Here is a 22,613-nt window from a genome sequence, read left to right as displayed (position 1 = left end):
CTCGCCCCAGCCATACAGCCTTGTTCCTTAGGTCTTGGGTTACCTGTCGCTTCTCTGGGAAGTGTCCCCTGGCCTCCCAAGCTGGGCTGGCTGGCCCTCCTTTGTGCTCCCTCAGCATCCTGTGTTCTTTCTACCCCAGCAACGCTGTGGCCTTAGCATCTATTACCACCCCAGCAACAAACAGGACGTGCTGTGACTCTGAGAAGGAAAGAATGATGAGACTGGTGAGGGGCCTGGATCTGGAGGTAGCTGACTAAGCCTGGGAGCTGCAAGGTCAATGCGGGGTCCTCATTGGTTGCTCAAGGCTTCCTGAAGCACTGCTGCAGGGCCATTCCCAGATCTGACAACTCAAACCCCTGGGTTCCAGCCCAGACTCCAGGGACCTCCAGGCCAGCCCAAGGCTCTTCAGAGCAAAAACCTGAGCTGCCAAACTGCCTTGTCCATGTCCATCCCTTAGATGCCTTGGTTTGCTCCACCCTTGGTGGCCACCCTTTCAACCAGCCACACATAACTTACAGTGGCAGGTTCTGGGGCCTCATCCCTCATTCATCGGGCCAGGGATACTCTAGTATTATGCTCTTCCAGGGAGGAAGAGTTTACCTCCCCTCCCAGAAACATCTAGAATGTCCCCATACTTTCTCCTGAATCTGTCTCTCCAGAATCTCTGGGGAGCAGACCACCCCTGGGCACTGGGACACAGGAGTTCCTTGGTCACACCTACCCCCTGGCTCTCAGTGCCTCAGTTTATCCATATGTAAAACTCGGGCTGCATCAGCCCCTTCTCACATTACAGAGATTTGGAAAATGTTAATATGAAAGCACTGGCTGCTCTTTGGAGAAAGGGGCTCTATTTTCATGATTTTGTCCTCTAGCTCCCTGCCCGCCACCTCCCTGGAAACTTCTGGAATGTGCTGCATAGGCCATACTAGAGAGGGGAACCCAGGGAAGTGTGGGGGTCAGGAAGCGAACCGTCTGAGGCCTGGGAACATTCAAACACAGGCAATGGTTTCGTCCAAGTGCCTTTAGTTCAAAGGGCCACTGATTAAGGTAGGGTCCTTGAGCCAGAAAATCCAAGAATGCCCAGCTTTGGCCCTGGGGAGGTCAGCTGGAGGAAGGGACCCTTCAGAAATTCGGGGAGGCCTGTAGAAAGGGCCTCCAGGTGTGGGCCACCCTGGGCACCAGGCCAAGCTGCTCGACCTGCAGCCGCGTAGGCCTGTAGCCGTTGAGGTTGCTGTAGAGAGCAAACAGGCCATCATGGGGCCTCGGGGAGAAGTGGGCCTGTGAGGTCAGGGCCCTCCAAGGGCCATGATAGGGCTGGAACCTAGGGGCCAGAGGTGGGTTTGGGGCCAGGGGGCTGCCGGGCCCCGAGGACGTGGACAGACTCCGGTTCTGGGGGTTGCTGCCTGTCGACAGGCTGCTGAAGGGGTTGGAGGACGTGCCGTCGCTGGTGGAGCAGCTACTGCCACTGAGGCGGCCGGGTCGGGGGCCGGGGGCTGCTCTGGGCTGGAGGGGTGCGGCCGGCCTGGGCGACTTGAGGCCCATCACGGGCTTGGAGGAGGCGTAGAGGTGGCAGAACTCCTCGTCAAACAGCTCCACCGCCTGGCCCGTGAACTTGGAGAGGATGTTTCTGTGCACATGCCCACAGAGCCAGGTGAAGCTGGAGGCGAGAGGAGAGAGAGTGAGGGCTGGGGATGGGGAGGGCTTGGGCACCCTGCGCCCGAAGGGCCACTAACGCGTGCCCACCGCTTCTCCGCGCCGGCTGCTTCCACCCAGGCCCAAACCCTCCCCTCCCACAGATGGGAGAACTGAAGCTCAGAGACCAGCAAGTGTTTGCAGGGGAGTAGCTAAGATGCAGAGTGAATCCGGGCCTCCGGTCAGTGTTCCTTCCTGGTGCGCAGATTATGGCCCCTTAGAAGATCCCTGTGGAGGCCCAAAGGGGCCGAGTGCCAGTGTCCCCAATTCTGTGCTGATGTGAGTCACCAGCTGCTGGGGCCTTAGCGGCTCCACCTGTGACAGGTGTGACACCTGCCTCTTCTAACCAAATAGGTTAGCAGTCTGGGGCTGCTCCTTGGAAGGAAGGGCTGTATTTCCATGAAAAGCTGAAGGGTGTAGCCCAGTTTTCAGGCAAATGGGCCGGAAGGGGTGCGAGTGGGGGGAAGACTCCTGTGCTCTTTGGGGGATGGAAAGGAGAACACAGGGGTGAGCCCACAGGATGGGAAAGATGCCGCATCAGTGGGCTTGCCCAGACACCCACGGGAGGCCGCCCTTAAGCAGAGGCCTTGGCCTTCTCTCCATTTACACATTTTAAATGGAAACAAAATGTTCAAGGCATTTGTGTGTTACCTTTTATGATTCCCTAATTTAAACAGATTCCTTTCTATCTCTGATGGGAAACTCCCCTCATCACCCCACTCCCCGCAAAAAAGCCTGGTGGCAGCACAGGAGACGCACCAAGAACATCATTTGAGAGATTCCTGGGTCCCTAATACTGTGGACCTAGGCGTGGGGAGCAATGAGGACAGCATGGTCAGAGGAGGACAGGGTCACTGTGGGGGACAGAAAGGACCCAACCAAGAGTCTCAGCCTCCAGCCCCCAGCCCCCAGCCCCCAGCCCCCAGCCCGCGTGTCTTGCCACCAAAAGGCGGACCCAGCTTCTGGAGTCCCCTGCTCTGTGAGGCAGGGCAGGGCCCACGCAAGGCCGGAGCAATCCTGGGAAGAGCAGCGAGGCTTTGTTTAAACCTCACCTCCTGCCCGGGAGCCACCCATGCACCCCAGAGAGGTGAGCAGCTGATACCGTGCCTCTGGCCAACCAGGTGATGGGGAAGGCAGCAAACTCTGGGACAGCCGGACTCTTGGCTACACGAAGAAATCAATCGCCCTGTGTTCTTTGGAATCAGGCTAGATTAGAACAAGCAACTGCATGCTTTCTTAACAAAGCAGGTCTAGGGGACTTCCCTGGCGGTCCAGTGGTTGAGACACCCTGCACTTCCACTCCAGGGGTCATGGGTTCGATCCTTGGTCAGAGAACTAGGATCCCTCCTGCCACATGGCCCCCCACCCAAAAAAAAGGCAGGTCCAAAGGTGCCCTGGCAGTGTTTCAGGGCCCCATGCACCCTCTGTGCCCCTGTGCCCCTTGTGTATCCCTGCACCACCTGAGTGCCATCCCCTGACCCTGCTCGCTGCTCATGGGTTTCCCTCCTCTACACCCCACATGTCCATTCATCCTGTGCTCTAGCTTTTACACTTTCTTTTATCACCACCCATGGTAAGAATTACATTTTATTTTTATTGTTTTTTTGGCCCTTAAGTACAGATAGTTGATTTAATCATAATTTTTGGCTCAAGACTCACTCTCATCATTGATCTATTAATGGCCCATTTACATTTCTGCAGCTTTATTTTATTTTTTGGCCACGCCAAGCGGCTTGTGGGATCTTAGTTCCCCGGCCAGGGATTGAACCCGGGCTCTTGGCAGTGAAAGTGCAGAGTCCTAACCACTGGACCACCAGGGAAATCCCTTTACTTAGTTATTTTAAATACTCTAATAAGCACCTATGAACCCATCACCTAAAATAAAAAGCTAGCATTGACAATAACCAGCATCTAATCACATGGTCCCTCCTAGGAACCCATCCAGTTTCCCCCAAATAGAGGAAGTCATCACCCAGAAGCCTGTGTCATGGTTCCCAAACTTTCCTTTTTCTATAGTAAGAAAAAGTTTTCTATACTCTTGAAAGTACCGTCAGCCCTCCATATACTCGAGTTCTGCATCCGACGATTCAACCAACCACAGATGGAAAATATTCAGAAAAAAATTTTCCAGAAAGTTTCAAAAGGCAAGACTTGAATTTGCCCCATTGGCAGCTCTTTACATAGTATTTACGTTGTATTAGGTATTATACGTGATCTAGAGATGATTTAAAGTATTCAGGAGGATATGGGTAAGTTATATGCAAATACTACACCATTTTATATAAGGCACTCGAGCATCCTCAGATTTAGGTATCTAAATCCCCCACAGATGCGGAGGAACAACTGTAAATATTTCTATTTTCGTTGTTTTTAACATATATCTTTGGGGATTAATCTTTGGGGATTTTTTTTCACTTCAACATTGCAGTTTATCCATGTTATCTCTTGTTGCTGTACTTCACTTGTCTTTGACTGTTGTATGATATTCCACTGGGGGCTATATCCTGGTTTATTCATACATTCTCTCATTGAGAGGCATCTGGGTTGTTTCCATGGTTCTCCTGTTGTGACCAGTGCTTCTGTGAACACTCTTATACCCGTCTTCTACTGTCCTGCGGACCCGTTTCTCTTGGAAATAACACCTAGGAGTGGAATTGCTGGACAAAGCTAGGTGAATGTTCAGCTTTAGAGAAAATGCCACACTCTTTCCAGAGTCACTGTGCCGATTTGCAATCCCATCAGCAGTGTAGAGATTTGTAAATGCACTCTTTGTACTGTCAGGCTTCTTACTGGCTGGCCAGAAGTTTGCTCAGCTTTTTCTGTAAGATGCTATGGAAAAACCTAAATGAACTTTTTGGCCAACCCAATTTTTTTTTTTTTTTTTTTTTTTTTTTTTTTGCTGAATAGGTATAAAATGGTTAACTCATTCTAGCCTTGATTTGCATTTTGCTGGTCACTGAGGATGCTGAACATCTTTTCCTGTGTTTCCTCCCCGTGAACCACCTGCTCTCACCTCCCCCACCCCCACCCCACACTTTCATTGTTCTGTTTCTTTTGTGGTTTGTGGGAGTTCATTGTGATTCTTGACACTAATCTTGTCAGGGCATCATGAAAACCTGCTCCCAGTTTGTAATCTGACTTTTCACATTCTTTGAGCTGTCTTTGAGGGAACCAGAGTTCTTAATTGTAATACAGTCAGATTTAGCAATCTTTTATAGTTAATGCTTTTTTGTGTTCTGTTTAACACAGAGCGGGGGCTATGTTAAGTCACCTAATCCTTATCCTAAGGTCTAAAAGACATTCGTCTATATTTTCTACTAAGAGTCTTAAAATTTGTTTTTGACATTTAAGTTCTTTTAATCTATTAGGAGGTGATTTTGTGTGTGTGCACCGCATGTGTGAGTGTGTATGTGTGAAGTAGAATCCACCTTCTCACATGGAGCATTTTTTTTTCCAGTTTCACCTTTCCCCACTGCTCTGACATGCCCTGTCATGTGGGAATCTGTGTCTGGGCTTTCTGTTCTGTTCCATTTGTCACTTTGTGTGTGTCCTTCACCCAATGCCACATTGTCTTGGTTACCACAGCTCCATCTGCAAGGGCAAGTCCGCCCTGCCTGTTCTTCTTCAGACTCATCTTGGCTGTTCTTGGAGAAATACATCTTATTGATACACTGTAACCTCCTCACATACACAGATACGTACATAACCTCACAACAATCTCCAGAACATCCTTTACCTCAGTGCTCTGATTACTTTTGTTCTGTCCTATTTCAGAACATTTTTGAAGAATTCTGGGGATCAGCCACTAAATCAATTTCATAGACAGGGATGCACAGTTTCAAAAGTTGTATTCCTCTAGCCATACTGGATGGCCAGGACCTAACATGAACATCCATTCATTCAACAAATATTTATGGTCATGTATAAACATACCGGCACTGTATTAACTGTACTTCCTGCCAGGAAGCAATAGAAAAGAAAACAGACCCAGCTCAGGCCCCAACGTCATCTTTCTTAAATCTTGGCTAAACAAGTTCACAGAAAAGGTCTCTAGGGAATGATCTGGAAGCTGCCTCCGGCAAGATGAGTTAGCAGGGTAAGGACAACAGGATTGAGCTGTCCAGCAAAGGGAATAAACAGCAAGTGTAAAGACCCTGAGGCATGAAAGACCTGGGGAGAGGCCAGTGTGGCTGCAGCACAGAGGAGGGGAAGAAGAATTCTGCTAAGACAGAGGCCGCAGTAAGAAGGTGGATTTTTTTTCCCCCCTAGGAGCAATGACATGCATCGAAGGATTTTAAGGATGGAAGTGATTTGATCTTGTTTGTGTTTAAAAATCTTTCTGTTCCTGGTAAAGCCCAGGGTGGCAGCAGGGGTCAGGGCAGGAGTGGACTCAGGAGCCGGTTGGAAGGCCATGCTGATATCATGCTGTCGCTCATGCTGTTGCAGCTGCCTGATTTTGCACCTCACCCCCGCCCCAAACTTCTTCATCCTCCAAGCCTCAATCCAGCCTCCTGGACCTGCCGGCAGAAGTGGGAGCTCCCTCCTGGCTGACCCCAGAGCACTTTCTTAGCTCATGCTGATCTTAGAGCATACACCATACCGCACCCTGTGGTCATTCATCTACATTTCCTAAGGAGAGAGAGGAGTTCTGTGTCCCCAGCATGTGGCACAGCCCTATGCTGGTGAGACCCTCAACAAGAGCTGAAATGTTGAAATGCACACCCTCCCCACTCCCACCCCCACGACTCAGCCAGAGAAATGGACAGAGCCCTTCAGTTTGGGAAAACTGTGTGCAACCAGAGGGAGGGGCCCAGAGACAGGTGGACTGAAAGGATGGGGTGAAGGCTTTTCTGATTGATTTTTTGTTTTTATTGGAAACAGCTCTAAGGGTCCCAGGGAAAAGGATCCTCTGAAAGGCTGGCAAACAGATCACCTTTGAATGTTGAGAGCAAAAACATTATAGTTGTCCTGCCCTCCCTCCAGAAGCTGGATTCTCCACAGTTCCCAGGAATGGCCCGGCATGTCTTCAAGCCCACTGCCACCCTCCTCCTGGTACCTCCCATATCAAGCCCGACCTGGCCTCGGCAGGCACTAACGAGCTGGAGATCCTAGTCAAGGAAGCTGGTGACCCTGACCCAATCACCTAGCCTCTCTGTGCCTCAGTTCCCTTCTGTCATTTAGAAGAATAATGCCTCCCTCAAAATGTCACGAGGATTAAGGGACTTCCCTGGCTGTCCAGTGGTTAGGACTCTGCACTTCCACTGCAGGGGGCATGGGTTTGCTCCCTGGTTGGGGAGCTAAGATCCCGCATGCCATGTGGCAAGCCAAAAAAAAAAAAAAAAAAGAAGTCATGAAGATTAAATCCTTACTAAAGGTCTGATCGCACCTGGCCCAGGGCCTGGCACAAAGCTCAGCAAGGTGGTTATGCTTCCTTCTGCCCCTTCCAAGGGCAAGGCCACCCCTGCATTATGAGCTCAAAGGGCAAATACAAATGAAACCTGAGAGAGTTAATTCTCCTTATTGAAAATAAGAGGAGAGGCTTCCCCCCTCTTCATCTCCTTTCAGAATTTCTTTCTCTGTCCTTTTCAAATGTATGGAAGTCTTTGTAATGGCTAAGTAAGCCACTTGCCAGTCGCACAACTGGTTGCTCAAAGATGGGGAAGGGGAAGTGACCGCTTAGTGGTGGAGGGGCTGTGGATGTGTCATCCCCACGTCTGTGTATGCCGCTCTGACAAAAGACGTTATTTTGAGCTGAAGGAATTTGAGAAGCAGGTGCAGGAAGGACTCTCTGGCCTCCCCCTTCTCCCTGAAGCCAGTCACAAGGCCCTCATGTGAGAGATGCCCTCCCTGTACCCAGAGGAAAGGAGCATCCTTATCTCCAAGGGCAGGGGGACTCAGAGGGATCCGAATGGACCAGCCTTGCTCTGTTTCCCCCAGTAACTACCCTTAGCTCTTCCCTTTCGTCCTATCACGTTTTACCGTGGCTGTCCGTTCTTCATCCAACCTCATATAAAAACACCAAGGTTTAACCATTTCTTTGGGTCTTCATTTCCTTTTGAAGGCTCCTGTGTCACGTAAAACTTGTATTAAATAGACTTGTCTGCTTTTCTCCTGTTCATCTCTCTCTCACCAGTCCATTTTACAGGGCCCCAGCCAGAGAACCGAGAAGGATATTAGAAAAAAGTGTTTCCTGGGACTTCCCTGGTGGTCCAGTGGTGGCACGGGACCACTGCGCTTCCACTGCAGGGAGCACGGGTTCGATCCCTGGTCAGGGAACTAAGGTCCCACAAGCTGTGTAGCCGAAAAAGAAAAGAGTTCTTCCTCCCCGTACAATGGGTGCGTGGTTTCTTTGGGGGCAATGGAAGTGTTTGGAGCTAGATAGCGGTGACGGTTGCACACACTGTGACTGTACTACGTGCCTCTGAATTGTACATTTTAAATGGTTAATTTATGTTATCGTGAATTTCACCTAATAAAAAAGAGAGCGAGAATTCCTCTGCTTTGACTGACCCCTCCCTCCAGGCTTGGCTCCTGGGGTCTGGGGCAACTGCCCAGGCCCGGCCCTCACCCTTGCCCTCCAGGTGGTGAACTCGGTCTAGTGGTGCTTGGTCAAGGTCAGAGGTCAAGGTCAGAGGCCTGATGTAGGGTTTTAGGCTGAGCTCCTGCCCTGAGCTTTATGTGCTTGCTGCCCAGAGGCCTTTGTCCCTCTCTAGGGAAAGAACAAAAGGCTGATAAGGTGGCTTTGGCCACTTGGGGAGGGGAGTTCAGCCCCACCTCAGCCTCTTACAAACAACCAAGGGCTGGAGACAGGGCCTGAGAATCAGAAGCAGGGGGGCTCCTTTTCCACAGGTGCCCCCGGATGGAGCAGAGGATGAGGGGAGAGGCTGTGGGTGGAAACAGACGTGGGCTCAGTGGCCCCAGGACACTGGAGGTGTCCCCTCCGGGCTGCCTCGTCCCTGAGCCCCCTCCCTGCACACTAGTTGTAAAACCTCAGCTCTTCCCCTCGCAGAGGGACAGTGCCTCCCAGCTTCCTGTACTGCAGCCTGTGAGGTGGAGGCCACAGGCCCTTCGCACAGCTGAGGAGAACAGGCTCAGGAAGAGGTGGAAATGGGGAGCCAGAGAGGGGCACCCTGGCGCCATCCCAGGCCCCCTTCCCTCCCCTGGGTTTGTTATCGGTTACCCGCCTAGTTCGAGCAGAGCTGCAGGAGGGAGCCCCATCCTGTTCCATGCCTGCAGCAGGCCTGGTCTGTATCTACTAGGTCTCTACATAGCTGGTGAGCGAATGAAGGAACAGAGAGGTGCAGTGACTTGCCCGAGGTCATCCAGCCAGGAAGCTGCAGAGCTGGGAACTGAACTTAGCTTATCTATCTTCTAGGCTGGGCTGCTGCCACTTCCCGTCCCTAGTGCCAGCCTGAGGTCCCATGAAATTTGGAGACACTTCTGACAGGGAAGTGGAGGAGGGGCCAGGAAGCTGGTGGTCAGGGGCCACAGAGGGTGACGCTTGTAATCTTATCTAGGACATGGTGACAGCTCAGAAAGCCCTGGCAATTCTGAAGTGAGAGGAGGGCTGTCTCGGTGCTCTCCAGCCTTCTCGGGGCCCACACACCCTCTCCCCCAGCCAACGGGGCGTCGCCCAGGCCTGCTCTGCTGGGCAGCCCTTCACTACCAGCGTCTTCTCAGCCCACACCCTTTCAAGTCTTGCCTATTACGTGTCCCTTCCCTTGGGGCTTTGGCTGGCTGATAGCAACCGCTTACTGAGCACCTACTGTGTGCTGGGAGCTACACTAGGCTTTGCAAATTTTATCTCGTTGAGTCTTAACAATAGTCTGCAAGGGGAAGTATTGTTATCCCCATTTTACGGATGAGAAAAGTGATGCTAAAAAGAATTGCACACTTTAAATGGGTGAAGTATCTGACATGTGAATTACATCTCAATACATTCACTATATTAAAATAACCAAACATTTTAAAAATAAAATGGGGCCCCCATACACAACCAAACAAATCACATGGCTTTAGAATCACACCTGAGAGATCTGAGGAGGGAAACAGGATTTTATGTCCTATTGCCACGCAAAGGGAAACCAAGGCACTTGGAAGTGTCTCCCTACCCCGAAGTCCTCCCAGGAAGGGCCCAGATTTTCCCCTTTCACGCAGGCTGGTCCTGCCTCCAGCCTGTGTATATGATGAGCCCCCAGCTCCCCCAGGGCGTTGCCGGTGGGCCTGTGGGCCTTGGCCTCCGCAAAGCCCCGACAGAAGGTGAAGCGCAGCGCTCACCTGTACGATCCGCACAGCACGTATCTCCAGTCCGAGATGATGAACTTGTCCTGGATTTGGCCGGCGAACTTCCTGCCTGACTTGGCGCAGTACACCTCTCCTTCCACGCTCCGGATGGAAACGTTCTGTTGCAAGGGAAGTCAAGGTATCCTCGCTAATTGTGTACCCAGAGACACACACTTGCCTAAGAAAACATCTGGAAGGATGCTTGCCAAGAGTAGAAGGGTTATTGCTAGCTGGTGAGATTGTGGGCCATTGTTATGTTTTCCTTGGCCGAATTTTCTAAATTTTCTTCAATGTCCTGACATTATTTGAGTAATGGGGGAAAAGAAAAAAGAAAAAGAAAAGAAAAGAAAGGGGAGATGGTAGAATTCAAACAAAGCAGAAAGTAGAAGGAAGATGCGGGCCTGGTGTCCACAGAGCCCTCAGTCCAGGCTCCCATGGCCCACAGAGGCCTGGCAGGCCCAGCCTCACCCTGTAAGTGGCTTTAGTGACATGAGTCCCTGACTCCAGGCTGGTCAGAGGGAAGGCCCAGTGCAATCAGAGGGGGCGGCTTTGTGGAGACCTCAGTGGACCCTAGATTGCTGTAAGAAAAGGTGTGGCCACAACCCAAATTGTGGCCCTGTTTGTCCCTTTCCTCCCCAGTGGCACCCGCTGCTCCAGCCCTCAAGCCAGCACCCCTGGAAGCTGAAGAAATGAAAGGCAGGTGAGGCAGGGGGCTGTCAGAGGCCAGCGGGACGCTTCTGGTGCCGAGAATGCCTGCTGGTAGCTGGACGGGCTCTGGGAAGGGGTTGCCCAGCGCCTCCAACCACTCCTTCCAGCCTCTCCACAAGCTCTGGGGGTGGCGGGAACAGGGCCACGTCCCACTGTCCCTTGGTGCAGCGGGTGTGGGCCACGAGGACAAGGCCCGCACTGACTCTCTGGACCTGTTTCGATGGCCTCATGCTGAGGCCGTGTGATCCACGTTACGTCAAGCAGACCCAGCAGTCGGGGGACCTGAGACCTGTGGCGACCGGAGGTGCCTGGACTCAGCTGCATCCCGGTCAGTGTGGAGGGGACGGGAAGGAGGAAGGCGGGGAGGTTGGGGTCTCCCGGGGCTGACCTGCCTGAGCTGGGGGGCAGTCACCAAGGAAACCACCTGTCAGCTGTTCAGCTGGGTCTGCTTGTGAAAGCTGTGGGCGGTTTCACGTTAGAGCTTGAATTAGCTGCCCCAAATTTGCCGTGACTAAGTGAACCCTCATCTCTGGGTTTCCCTTCTCCTTGCTGGAAGAAGGAAGTGAGGAGTTTGGTTAAGTCCAAGAGGATCAGCATCCTGTTGGGGCCGTGGAGCCCTAAAGTTGCGTCCCACAGGTCCTGGATGTCTCACTGCCCCAGAAGTGCACCCACCGGGTCTCCTCAGCTGAGAGGAGAAAAGGCAGAGGTCGGGCCCCTTTATCCTTCCCAGCCCCCAGTGGAGCTGTGTGAGGTCAAAGGGCTATGAGCGGGAATGATGGAAATCTCTTCCAGGCCAGGTCCTAAAAACATCCCTCAGAATCCTCCCTCCCTCTCTCTCCCTGTCACTATGTCTCGGGGGCCGTGTATTCCTTGTGGTGCAGCTACAAGGTGAGGGAGGGCTGTCTGAACTGGACTTTGAACAAGAAAGGAATGTGTGTTAAGCCATTGAGATGGAGGCATGCGTTACCACAGCGTAGCCTATTCTATCCTAACACAAAATACCTTTTACACTGTCACGGGACCCTACCTTGAGGTGACTGTCAGAGATCTGGGCTTTGTCACACATCTCCCGGAAGAGCTTCACGCCTCCCTGGTCCAGGAGCACACAGACGAACACCCCGCGCTTGTTGGCCGCCTCTAGGATGTCACAGAAGATCTCCACGTCTGTGAACACATCCATCAGGATGGCCAGGACCTGGGCCAGGGCAGAGGGGTCGGACACCAGAGAGTCAGGGCCAGGTGCTGACTTCTTTCAGACAAACCCCCTCAGTCCCAGCCAGCCTGGGAGAGCTGTTCCCTTTGCTGCTGCACTGGAGCGGGGAGGGTCTGACAGGGCAGGACTCAAGGAGGGGCGCAGAGCTGCAGTGCGGGCCCTGCCTCTGTCCTGACGTCATCTTTCCAGTCCCACCACAGATCCTCTGGCCTCTCCACCCACTGCTGGCATGGAGAGTGCAGAGGAGAAAGGGGAGATGAGCAAAAAGATGAGGCGGGGGTGGGGTGGGGGGGAGATGAGGCCAAGGGGCAGTGGCCTGGCAGGGTCACAGGAGAGGGACAGATTTAAAGTCACAGGTTCTCAAACATTTGGAGCTTTAAGACGCTCGAGGGCCACTGGCTTTCAAATGTTTTTAAGCCGTGGAATCCTCGCCTCAAACAAAATCCCTGTGGAGACCCCAGGGGATATAGACTAGACTAGGCTGAGCTGCCCCAGTGGGAGGGAGAAGGGAGTCCAGCTCAGCCAGCAGGTGCTGCATCCTCCATCATAGCAGAAACTTGGGGGATGGGGGGCCCTAGATAGCCAACAACGGGGAGAGACGGGTGTGTTCCTGCCTGCCAGGCACCCCTCCTTCCTGCCAACAGCACCCCGAGCTCACTTTATTTTATTTTTGGCCTACACCGTGCGACTTGTGGGATCTTAGTTCCCCAGCCAGGGATAGACCCCGGGCCTCCTGCAGCGGAAGCGCCCATTCCTAACCACTGGACCGCCAGGGAACTCCCCCAAGCTCACTTGAAGGAATTACCTCTGCTCCACCATGCATGTGCTTTGGGTGGGTTTACTGCCGTGCCCTGGATTGGGTGCGGGGGAGGCACACTGAAGCCAGACCACTGGCCACAGGGATTGGCCCAAAGGTGGTCACATGACACGTTATCCTCATGGGAGTCAGCCCAGGACTATTGCTGGGACTCCTGGGGAAAGGAGGCATTCCTTCTACTGGGATTGCTTAGCTAGTAGATTATAAACTACGGCTGCTGGCAGCCATCTTGCCCCATGTGGGGACAGCTTGCCTGAAAGCAAAGCCGGATCTGGAGAAACCAGGGCTAAGAGGTGGAGACAGATGCCCAGCAGCATCCTTTCGACATCTGATTTCAGTTACCCCTGAAGCCAATCTTATGCTTGACTTGTCCACTGAGGACGTCAATGCATGGTCCCCTTCTTAAGCTTTTTGGGGTTACTTTCTGTGATGTTGTGACTTATAATAAGAAATGTATATTTGGTCTTCATATCAGTTTCTGGCACAGAGCTCCTAATACCCTGGGAATTTCCAACCTGATGAGAGCTGAGAGCAATAAAGGGGTCTTTTGTTATGTTCATGAGGAGACTTTCAGACCTAAGGATATTGGCACTTAAGGATGTGGAGCTCTTTGCCAGGAGGACCAACCTTGTGACCAGAGGGTTGGAACTTTTAGTCTAACCCCACAGCCTCTGGTGGAGAAGGGAGGAGCTGGAGGTTAATCAGTCACCAATGGCCAATGATTTGATCAATCACGCCTATGTAATGAAGCTCCATAAACACCCAGAAGGAGAGGGTTCAGAAAGCATCTCGTTGTTGGACACGTGAGGTTTAGGGAGGTTGGTGCACTCAGAGAGATGCACTGTGCATCTCTTCCCTCTGGCTGTTCCTGAGTTATATCCTTTTATAATAAACTGGTACTGGATTAAGGAAAAAGTTTCTCTGACTGCTCTCAGCCACTCTAGCAAATTGATCAAACCCAAGGAGGGTGTTGTTGGAATCTCTAATCCGTCGCTAGTTGGTCAGAAGCACAGGTGACAATCTCGGCTTGCGATTGGCATGAGTTGAGTTGTAGGACACCCAGCTGATGTCCAAGAATTGCTTGGTGCTGTGGGAAAGGCTCCCACACAGTGGAATGGAACAGAACTAGAACTCTTTGTCACTCAATCAAAAGTCCTTCTAGTACCTAAATTGTGGTGTGTTGAGAAGTGGATTATTAGGCAGCCAGTAAAAATGATCATTATAATGGTTACATAGAAACTATAGGACTTCCCTGGTGGTGCAGTGGTTAAGAATCTGCCTGCCAATGCAGGGGACACAGGTTCGAGCCCTGGTCCAGGAAGATCCCACATGCCGCGGAGCAACTAAGCCCGGGCACCATAACTACTGAGCCTGCGTGGCACAACTACTGAAGCCCGTGCGCCACAACTACTGAAGCCTGCACACCTAGAGCCCATGCTCCGCAACAAGAGAAGCCACCGCAATGAGAAGCCCTCGAACCACAATGAAGAGTAACCCCTACTCACTGCATCTAGAGAAAGCCCACGCACAGTAACGAAGACCCAACGCAGCCAAAAATAAAAAAATAAATTAAAAAAAAAAGAAACTATAAATCACGGTGAAATATTAAAGTAAAACTTGCTGTTTAATATATGCTCAACAAATGTGCATTAACAATGAATTAAGTGAAAAAAGAAAAAACCAAAGCACAAAATTATAGCATGTCCATTATTATTGCCAGCAAGGGAAGGTGGTGTATGGATAGATGAGTGCAAAGCAAAAACTAACAGTCATATTTGGATGGGGGACTATGGCGATCTTTTCTTCAACATTACCTGTAATAATAACGTTCAACCACTTTTCTACTAATTACAATAAATTTTTTTGACCATCCACATCTGGGAAGTAGCAAGGACAAGAAGAGTGTCATGGAGGCAGGTGAAGGAGATGGCTGGTACCCACTCGGGGCTGACTTTCTGCTCAGGTGATGTGGGTGCCTGGACCGGGGACGGAACTGTGAAGAAATTGCTCACCCTCGGCTAGAGGTCACTAGAGCTAGAGCTGCTCTAGTAGTGAGGCCCCTGATCCTTTAGAGCCATGGCCCTGTTAACACACAATTAGGTATATGTGCACATTGAAGCTTATGGCACCAATAAGGTCCTCTCTCCTGAAAGATAAATGCCTCCTCATCCAAGGTATTGGCAAAAGAGACAATGCTCTCTCCCCAGCAGGTCAGTAAATCCTCCCAGTTGTGTTCCAGTGAGTCTTCGTTGGCAGAGACAGGGCTGGTAAGCAGGTGACCGATTGACAGAGAAGGGGAGAGGTTTGCAAAAAACCCAGCGTCCTGACTTAAGCGATGCTGGGAAGGACAGGCTCATGATAGCTAGGTTTATCTTGTTTGCCTCCTTTTGGGATTGCCTCCCAGCTGGATCGATTCAAGGCCAATAACTTCTTGCATCCCCTACGTGGGCGTTCTACCTCGCAGGGTGTAGTGTGTTGATCAATCAGGCCCCAAAAGATATGTCCGCATCCTAACCACCAGAACCGTGGATGTGACCTCATTTGGAAAAAAGGTCTTTGCAGATGTAATTAAGATTCTCAAGATGAGATCATCCTGGGCTTTCTGGTGAACGCTAAGTCTAATGACAAGTGTTCTTATAAAAGGCCCTCAGAGGAGAGACAGGGAGAAGAGGATAAGGCCATGTGAGGACGGAAGCAGAGACTGGACTTCTGTAGCCACAAGCCAAGAATCACCTGAGCCACTAGCAGCTGGGAGAGGAGGGAAGGATCCTCCCCTAGAGTTTTTCGAGGGAGTATGGCCCAGCTGACACCTTGATTTTGGACTTCTGGCCTCCAGAACTGTGAAAGAATACTTATCTGTGTTTTGTTTTGTTTTGTTTTAAGGGTTGTTTTTTGATAAATTTATTTTATTTTATTTTTGGCTGCGTTGGGTCTTCGTTGCTGTGTGTGGGCTTTCTCTAGTTGTGGCGAGCGGGGGCTACTCTTCATTGCGGTGCACATGCTTCTCATTGCGGTGGCTTCTCTTGTTGCGGAGCACGGGCTCTAGACGTGTGACCTTCAGTAGTTGCAGCACGTTGGCTTCAGCAGTGGTGGCTCCCGGGCTTCAGAGCGCAGGCTCAGCAGTTGTGGCACGCGGACTTAGTTGCTCCACAGCATGTGGGATCTTCCCAGACCAGGGCTCGAACCCATGTCCCCTGCATTGGCAGGCGGATTCTTAACCAATGTGCCATAAGGGAAGCCCTTATCTGTTGTTTCGAGCCACGAAATGTGTGATAATTTGTTACGGCAGCCCTAGGAAACTAATACAGAGCAGTAGCACATAATCCAGGGGAAAAACGATCTGGAAGATAGGGAACTTTAGCTCCAGCTGTGGCGCTAGTGGAGGCTAGCTGAGTGCCTTCGGACAACTCACTTACCATCTCTGGGCCTCAGTTTCTTTACCTATAAAACATTGCACGATAGAAGAGCATTAGCTGTCATGTAAGTTGGGTCTAACCGTAAGCCCAGGTAATATAAACGGAAACATATGCAGAAGTAAAGTGTGTCGTTAAAATATGATTGTGATTTTTATATGCATTATTCTTGAGCAAGTGTGGATAATGTTAGAATACCAGCATGAGAGAATGTTGTTTTAATTCAGGTTATGGGAGACGGTTAAAATTAGTGCCCACACCACTATGGGCATAAAAAAGGAACAGAGTAGGGTTCTTATTAGGGCCAATCAGACGGCCCAGCCCAGAGGTGTGGGGTTGGCTGAGAACAGGAAGGAGGTACTTCCCGTGCTAAGGAAGGAAGTTGGTCTGGGAGCGCTGCCTGGCCGGCAGGCTCTGAGAATCTGGAGTTTCAGTGAGATGGCGGGGCCCAGCCAGGGGGCTGCTGGTCAACTAGGGTGATACCCACAGACAGGGGTCATCCTGCAGAGACCTCAAATTCTGGCTGAGAATCCCTCACTACCTGAGCGGCAGACGTGAGTTCCTCATGGGCTGGAAATCTTGCTGCTTTGGGAAGGGCAGGGGGCAGGAGGGGAAAGAGGATTTGGGTCCTGGTGGGACCACCAAGCATGTTGGGGCCAGTTGTTGGGGGGCACTTAGCACCCCAAGGCCCAGTTTGTGCTTCGATTGCTACTCTTCCCTCTTTCTCTCCTACGTGCTGATGCTTCGTTTTTGAGCTTGCTTTTGGTGGATGAGTAATAACAGCAGCAACTCTTTCTTTCTTTCTTTCTTTTTTTTTTTTTTTTTTGCGGTACGCGGGCCTCTCACTGTTGCGGCCTCTCCCGTTGCGGAGCACAGGCTCCGGACGCGTAGGCTCAGCGGCCATGGCTCACAGGCCCAGCCGCTCCGCGGCATGTAGGATCTTCCCGGACTGGGGCACGAACCCGTGTCCCCTACATCAGCAGGCGGCCTCTCAACCACTGCGCCACCAGGGAAGCCCCCAGCAACTCTTTCTTGAGCACCTACTCTCAGCCGTATGTTCGTCCCCTGTAACCTTCACGGCACAGTTACCCTGGCTTCCCGGGTGAAGAGCCAGGAGTGCAGAGATGTTAAGTAACTTTCCAAAAGCTGGAATGCGAGGAGATGCCCCAGACCCCAACCCAGAGCCATGCTCCCAACTGCAGTCTACTGCAGGCCTAAGAGAAGGACTCTGATCTCTGCTTACATCAGATACAGCCTGTCCCTCCTCTGCTTGTGGGTTAGGATGGGCCAAGTAGGGAGAGTCAAGCCCTGGGAGGGTTGGGGGACCCCAGAGCAGAACTCAAAGAGAATGTGGACAGAAGAAGGGAAGGGGGCCCAGGTGGACCCTCCCCCGTCACCTATCTGCTGACCACAGTGCGAGGGGGCCAGCAGCCCTTAAAAAGGCAGCAGTGAGAGGACCATACCCCTGCAACCACATGTTCCCACCTGTTTGTGTCGCCTCTGGGTGTGCCTGGCGCTCCCCTCCCTCACCGCCAATCTGGAGCAGTGACAATATGCCAGCGCTGAGCCCCGCCTCCCAGAGGGGGAGAGGGACTTCCTCTAGGGAACTCCCGTGGGAAGGGAGACAGGCCAATCACAGATCCCAGGAGGATGCCGGGGGTTCAGGGAGCATCTCTGCTGGCCCTTGGGGGCCGTCCCACCCCACTCTGGCAGGACCTAGATGGGACCTGGGCCCAGAGACCCCACAGGCCTGGCAGGCTAGACCCCTCTCTCCCAGGTCTGCCCGTCCCTCAGCGGCCCTTGTTGGGGGAACAGCCGGAGACCTCGCCCTGGGGACCCTGGTGGTGTTCGAGGCCCTGGAATCCCAGTTGTCAGGCATGAGGCAGACCTGCTCGTCAGCTCCCTGGGGGTGCAGTAGGGGTGGGGGCAGGATTGTGCAGTTCCTGCTCAGACTTCTTGCTGTGTCCCATCCCTCCACCCTTGTCCCTTGTTCAGCTGCTCCCAGGGCAGGGGCTTGGCCTGAAAAGGTGGTCCTTGACACCTAGGGGTGGGGGGAGCTTCTTTGGGACCTTCTCACAGCTGCCCCCTTGGTCCTCTGCATGCTCACCCCACTCTCCCCCTACCTCCCCAGAGAACTGAATAGATTTTTCTCTGTGCAGTGAAAGGGAGAGGGAGAGGGGATCGAGCAGGGACAGGGGGCTTGCCTGCTCAAGTTCTCCACCTTTTTGGTCTTGGGACCCCTTGACACTCTTAGAAGTTACTGAGGCTCCAAAGGGCTCTGGTTTCTGTGGGTCATAACTACTGAGACTTGTCAGATTAGAAACAAACAGAGAAAATTCTTAGTGTTTATTAGTTATTTTAAAATAACTAATATTCCTTACTTAAAACAATATTAAGCCCATTACATGTTAACATAAATAACAATTTTAAAGCAAAAATAACTATACTTTCCAAAGCAGCAGCAAAATGAGTGAGCAGAATGGCATCCTTTTACAGTTTTGCAACTCTCTGTGGTGTCTGGCTTACCAGGAGACAGCTGGTTCTCACATCGGCTCCTGTAGCAATCTGTTGTGATGTGTTGTTGGGAAGGAGATATATAAAGATAATCTGGCCTCACACAGATAAGTGGTTAGAAAGGGCAGGACCTCACAGACCCATTGGAAGGGTTTTGGAACTCTCAGGGATCCTGGACCACACTTGGAGGATGGATAATTCGTGTTTTTTGTTTTCTGTGTTTTATGACACTTTGACATCCCAGCACCAACTGATTACTAGAGATCACAAGCACTTCGACTAGGCGCAGCCTCTGATATGCTAACCGAGCAATCCAGAGCCATGTCCCAAGCCTCCTTTATCTGACTCTCCAGCATCCAGACAGTATTTCCCTGCCCATCCTAAACCACCCCAGTGCCAGCTATGGGACAACCAGGGACCATAGGTGGCCCAGAGCCTGCTAGAATTATTCAAAGTAGCCAATCCTAAACTGTTCACCTGGCCCTGCCTCGCCACCCTGGTGCTCCCCGTGTGGCCCTGCACAGTGTGTGGTGCCTCCTGCTTCTAGGACACTGTGAGCAAAAACCTCCTCCTCCCTGACAGTCCTTTCCACGCCTCCCTACCTCCAGGTCATCCAGACCTCTCACTCCTCTAGACGTCTGTATCTGACACACCCTAGACCTGGAATTCCTTTACCTCCCTTCTCTGCCCAGCAAACTCTTACTCAGCCGTTGAGACTCAACTCAGAGGCCACCGCTTCTGTGAAGCCTGCCTTAGTCACCCTCCCGTCTGCTCCCCGGCACAAAGCGTTGCTCAAGCCCAGCACTGCCATCCACCAGTGTCCCCTCTCTTCCCACCTCTCCCCCAAGGGCAGGTGGCTGGAGGGAGGGAGGCCCCTTGTTCTGCTCTGCCATCCTGGGTTCAGGGCCTGACCAATGACTTTGGCTTTGTGGAATAAAGGGATGAGAGCATGAAGGGAAAGAGGGAGAATGCCTGCTCCTCAGGGAGCAGAAGCCGCTCCGGGAGACGCCCAGCAGGCTGGCTCCATTTGTGCCCCTGTCTTCTCTTCTTGAGGGGGCTGAAGCCACAGGAGAGGGAGAAAACAAACCCCCTGTCCTCCCTCTGTGTGGACACAGCCTACTTCCATCTACAGCCTGTGGCTGGGGATCCAGCCCCCTCTGGCATCTCTGTGGGAACAGGTCACTGGTCACTCCTGAGCCCTCTGTGTGTGTGTGTGCGTGTGTTGTTGTGTGTGTGTGTGTTGTGTATGGGAATGGTATTGCAAACTGCCTGCAAGAGTCTGACAGGTAACAAGATGGGTGAAGTTCATCATGGCCTGGGACAAGAGGGAGTGGTGGGGACTGCCGCAAAGGTGACCCACCCAAAGAGGTGACCTCAACTCAGCGCCAACAGAGCCAGGTCTTCCGACTTGCTAAGAGGAACTGGAAATTCTTACTTTCAGGTGAAATCTTCTGATTTTTAAGTGTTGTCCTAAATTTGTAACATACTGTGTTGATAAAGCAAAGGACAGCAGCAGGCCTCAAGGCCGCAGAGGTGAAGAGAGAGAAGCCTCTCTAGGTGGGGTAGGGGGAAGGGGAAGCGTTCAGCCTGGGGATTGTGACAAGCCCCAACCTGGCTTCTTTCCAGGGAGTCTCACTCACCCTTTGAGCCGCAGCAGCTGCGGCTGAGAATTTCGCCAACACCATTGGTTCCCCGCCCTCAGGCGAGCACTGCACTCCAGCAGAGACCAGAGGTAGCACACTTAAGAACAAGCCCTGGGAGCTGGAAGGGACCCCTTAGTCCAGTGTGGGATCTGGGGCCTGGGGAGGTCAAGGGACTTGCCCTGCGTTGTGCAGCCCACCCCAGGCAGTGTGGGCACTCCTGGTTGCCTGCCTGAGCCCACCTGTCAGTTCCTGATGCTGCCTTGCCAGGGAAGCATGAAATGCTGCTCTGAAGTAGCCCAGCAGCGTGAAAAGCCAATACTCCACCCCTTGTCACCTTCTATTTTATTCTCCAGAGCTCCACTCCCTCCGTCCCGTTTGAGCACAGCTTCCCCCCTCCTGGTGGCTTCTTCTGGAGCCATGAGATTACACACACTATTAGACACGGGAGGGGATTCTGTCATGAGAGTGGGATCTCAGCAGAAAATGAGCTTAAATATCAATTTGCCCATTTTTGAATTCTTTTAAGTGGAACAAACTAAATAATTTTAGTGATGAGAGAGACCCTTTGCAGATGACACTGAGTCCTTTCCTTGGGGTCCACTCTCACCCCTGCCCCTGCAGCTTCAGGAGGTGGAGGGGCACCTGTACCCCTGTGCTGAATGGTCATTTTGTGCACCTGGGTAGAATGATCGGGGGTGCCCCCCGCCAATTCCCCGGGGGAGCAGGCAGCCCCTGTGGGCCTGCAGTTCCAGGAGCATTGGGAGAACTCCCGGCCAAATGCCAGTCCCGGTGCCTGAAATTCTGCCAGCTAAGCTCTGGCCTTGAAGGATTTTTCTTCTTCTAAAGTCACTTATTAAAATATAAACACTCTGGGGAGGGAGAAACCTCTGCTGCCTCCTCTGTCTCTGCCTGACCACAGGTTGGATTCAAGCGCTGCACTGAATTTGTGGGCAGACAGGTCTAAGCCGAGCCTGAGAGGAAACAGGGCGAGTTTGTGTCCCAGTGGAGTGGCCGCTTCATTCAGAAATACAGAAGTGAGGCACCTCGCCTAGGCTGGGGAACTCAGGAAAGGCTTCCTGAGAACAGGACTTCAGTGCTGGGTCCTGAGGAGTAGGTGTTAAGGGAAAAGCAGGGAAGGTGAGGGGGCTCCAGGCAGAGGGAACGGCATGTGCAGAGGCCTCAGGACAGAACCTGATGTGTTTGAGAATCTGCAGGTCACTCAGGACTGAGTGGCAGGGGGTGGAAGGGGAGCTGGAGAGGCCGTGAGCCATGCTACGGAGTCTGCTGGTCCCACTGGGGGCAACTGGGAGCCACTGAAGGCTCTAAGCAACAAAGGGACCAAGTTAAATTTGAAGTATAGAAAAAGTGTCTACAGCAGCTTGGAGACTAGGTGGTCGGGCTCAAGATGGAACAGGAGGGTCAGATGGGAAGCTATTGCCGGAGTTCCAGTGATGGGTGTTGGTGGCCGGGACCCAGACTGTGACAAATGGGATCAGGAAATCAATGATCTGGGGCAGGGCAGAGCGTAACATCCCTGGCTCCATCCTAAGCTCCAGTCACCTGGACTCCATCCCTTAGAGCAGGACACATCCCTCTCTCCTCTTCTCCACCAGTCCCCCCACCCCATGGCCAAGGAGACGCAGACTCCGCCATCGCTACCTGGCTGGTCCGGGTGATGCAGCGGCGGATGAGGTCCCTGATGTTGTTGCGCTTGTCCGTCTGGAAGTACACGGTGACGCTGGACTTTTCCTTCAGGTAGGGCTTCTCAGCTGAGGCCCAGGTGTGCAGCAAGGTCGGCTCGCTGCCCTCTGAGGCCACAGGGAAGTAGGTACTTGAGGCCACGGAGCAGGAATCGAGTCCCTTGGAACCTGCCGCGGCCTCTCCTGGGGGCTCCGGGGCAGAGGGGGGCTCCTTGGCCTGGGCCTGGATGTACTGGGCCTCCACCGAGGACAAGAAATCCACCTCGCCTTCCTGGCTGAGCACCCGCCAGTAGGCCTCGGGACCCCCATCCAAGAGGGCATCTGTGGCCAGCCGGGCACTCTCATTGTCACTGAAGTCAGCCCTGGCTGGCCGGACCCACTGGCTCTTGACCTCTTCCAGGCGTTTCTGGATCTTGCCCACGTGTCTTGCCCCGCTCATGCTGCCCTGTCCCTGAGTCGTGTGGGGGGCAGCCGGCACCCGAGCTCTTCCTGATGTCAGGGGCAAGCGGGCCACACCACCCAGGAGGAGCGGGGCTCACAGCGCTTCTGGAAAGCACCCACTCCTAGCACTGGTGTGCGGCCCGCATCCAGGATTACCTGCTCCAAGGTAATCCTGCCCTCCTGAGCAAT

The 22,613-nt window shown here is 52.6% G+C and overlaps 1 protein-coding gene and 1 long non-coding RNA gene across 2 annotated transcripts; one reads left to right on the top strand and one right to left on the bottom strand.

Annotated features, from left to right (window-relative positions):
- Positions 1 to 1,122: 1,122 nt before the first annotated feature.
- FAM83A (family with sequence similarity 83 member A) lies at positions 1,123 to 22,462 on the bottom strand. The gene is made up of 4 exons (XM_059995148.1): positions 21,943 to 22,462; positions 11,711 to 11,878; positions 9,970 to 10,094; positions 1,123 to 1,657 (listed from the first exon to the last, which is right to left on the bottom strand). Exons 1-4 carry the CDS (start codon positions 22,420 to 22,422, stop codon positions 1,123 to 1,125), a joined length of 1,308 nt encoding a protein of 435 aa, XP_059851131.1. The 5' UTR covers positions 22,423 to 22,462.
- Positions 16,580 to 22,447, top strand: LOC132413246 (uncharacterized). The gene is made up of 3 exons (XR_009516646.1): positions 16,580 to 16,680; positions 21,897 to 22,038; positions 22,384 to 22,447. It is a non-coding gene; the product is annotated as an uncharacterized lncRNA (long non-coding RNA).
- Positions 22,463 to 22,613: the final 151 nt, after the last annotated feature.

This window comes from Delphinus delphis, chromosome 17, assembly GCF_949987515.2.
Source record: "Delphinus delphis chromosome 17, mDelDel1.2, whole genome shotgun sequence".
Taxonomy (NCBI): Eukaryota; Metazoa; Chordata; class Mammalia; order Artiodactyla; family Delphinidae; genus Delphinus; species Delphinus delphis.
This window is presented reverse-complemented; position numbering and strand designations above follow the sequence as displayed.

Excerpts from the sequence above, each read along its gene's own strand:
- FAM83A (XM_059995148.1), bottom strand. The coding sequence starts at position 22,422 with ATGAGCGGGGCAAGACACGTGGGCAAGATCCAGAAACGCCTGGAAGAG. Across the intron at positions 11,879-21,942 it reads GCATCACCCGGACCAGCCAG|GTCCTGGCCATCCTGATGGA; the intron begins GTAGCGATGGCG and ends GCCCTGGCCCAG. Across the intron at positions 10,095-11,710 it reads TCTCTGACAGTCACCTCAAG|AACGTTTCCATCCGGAGCGT; the intron begins GTAGGGTCCCGT and ends CCCTTGCAACAG.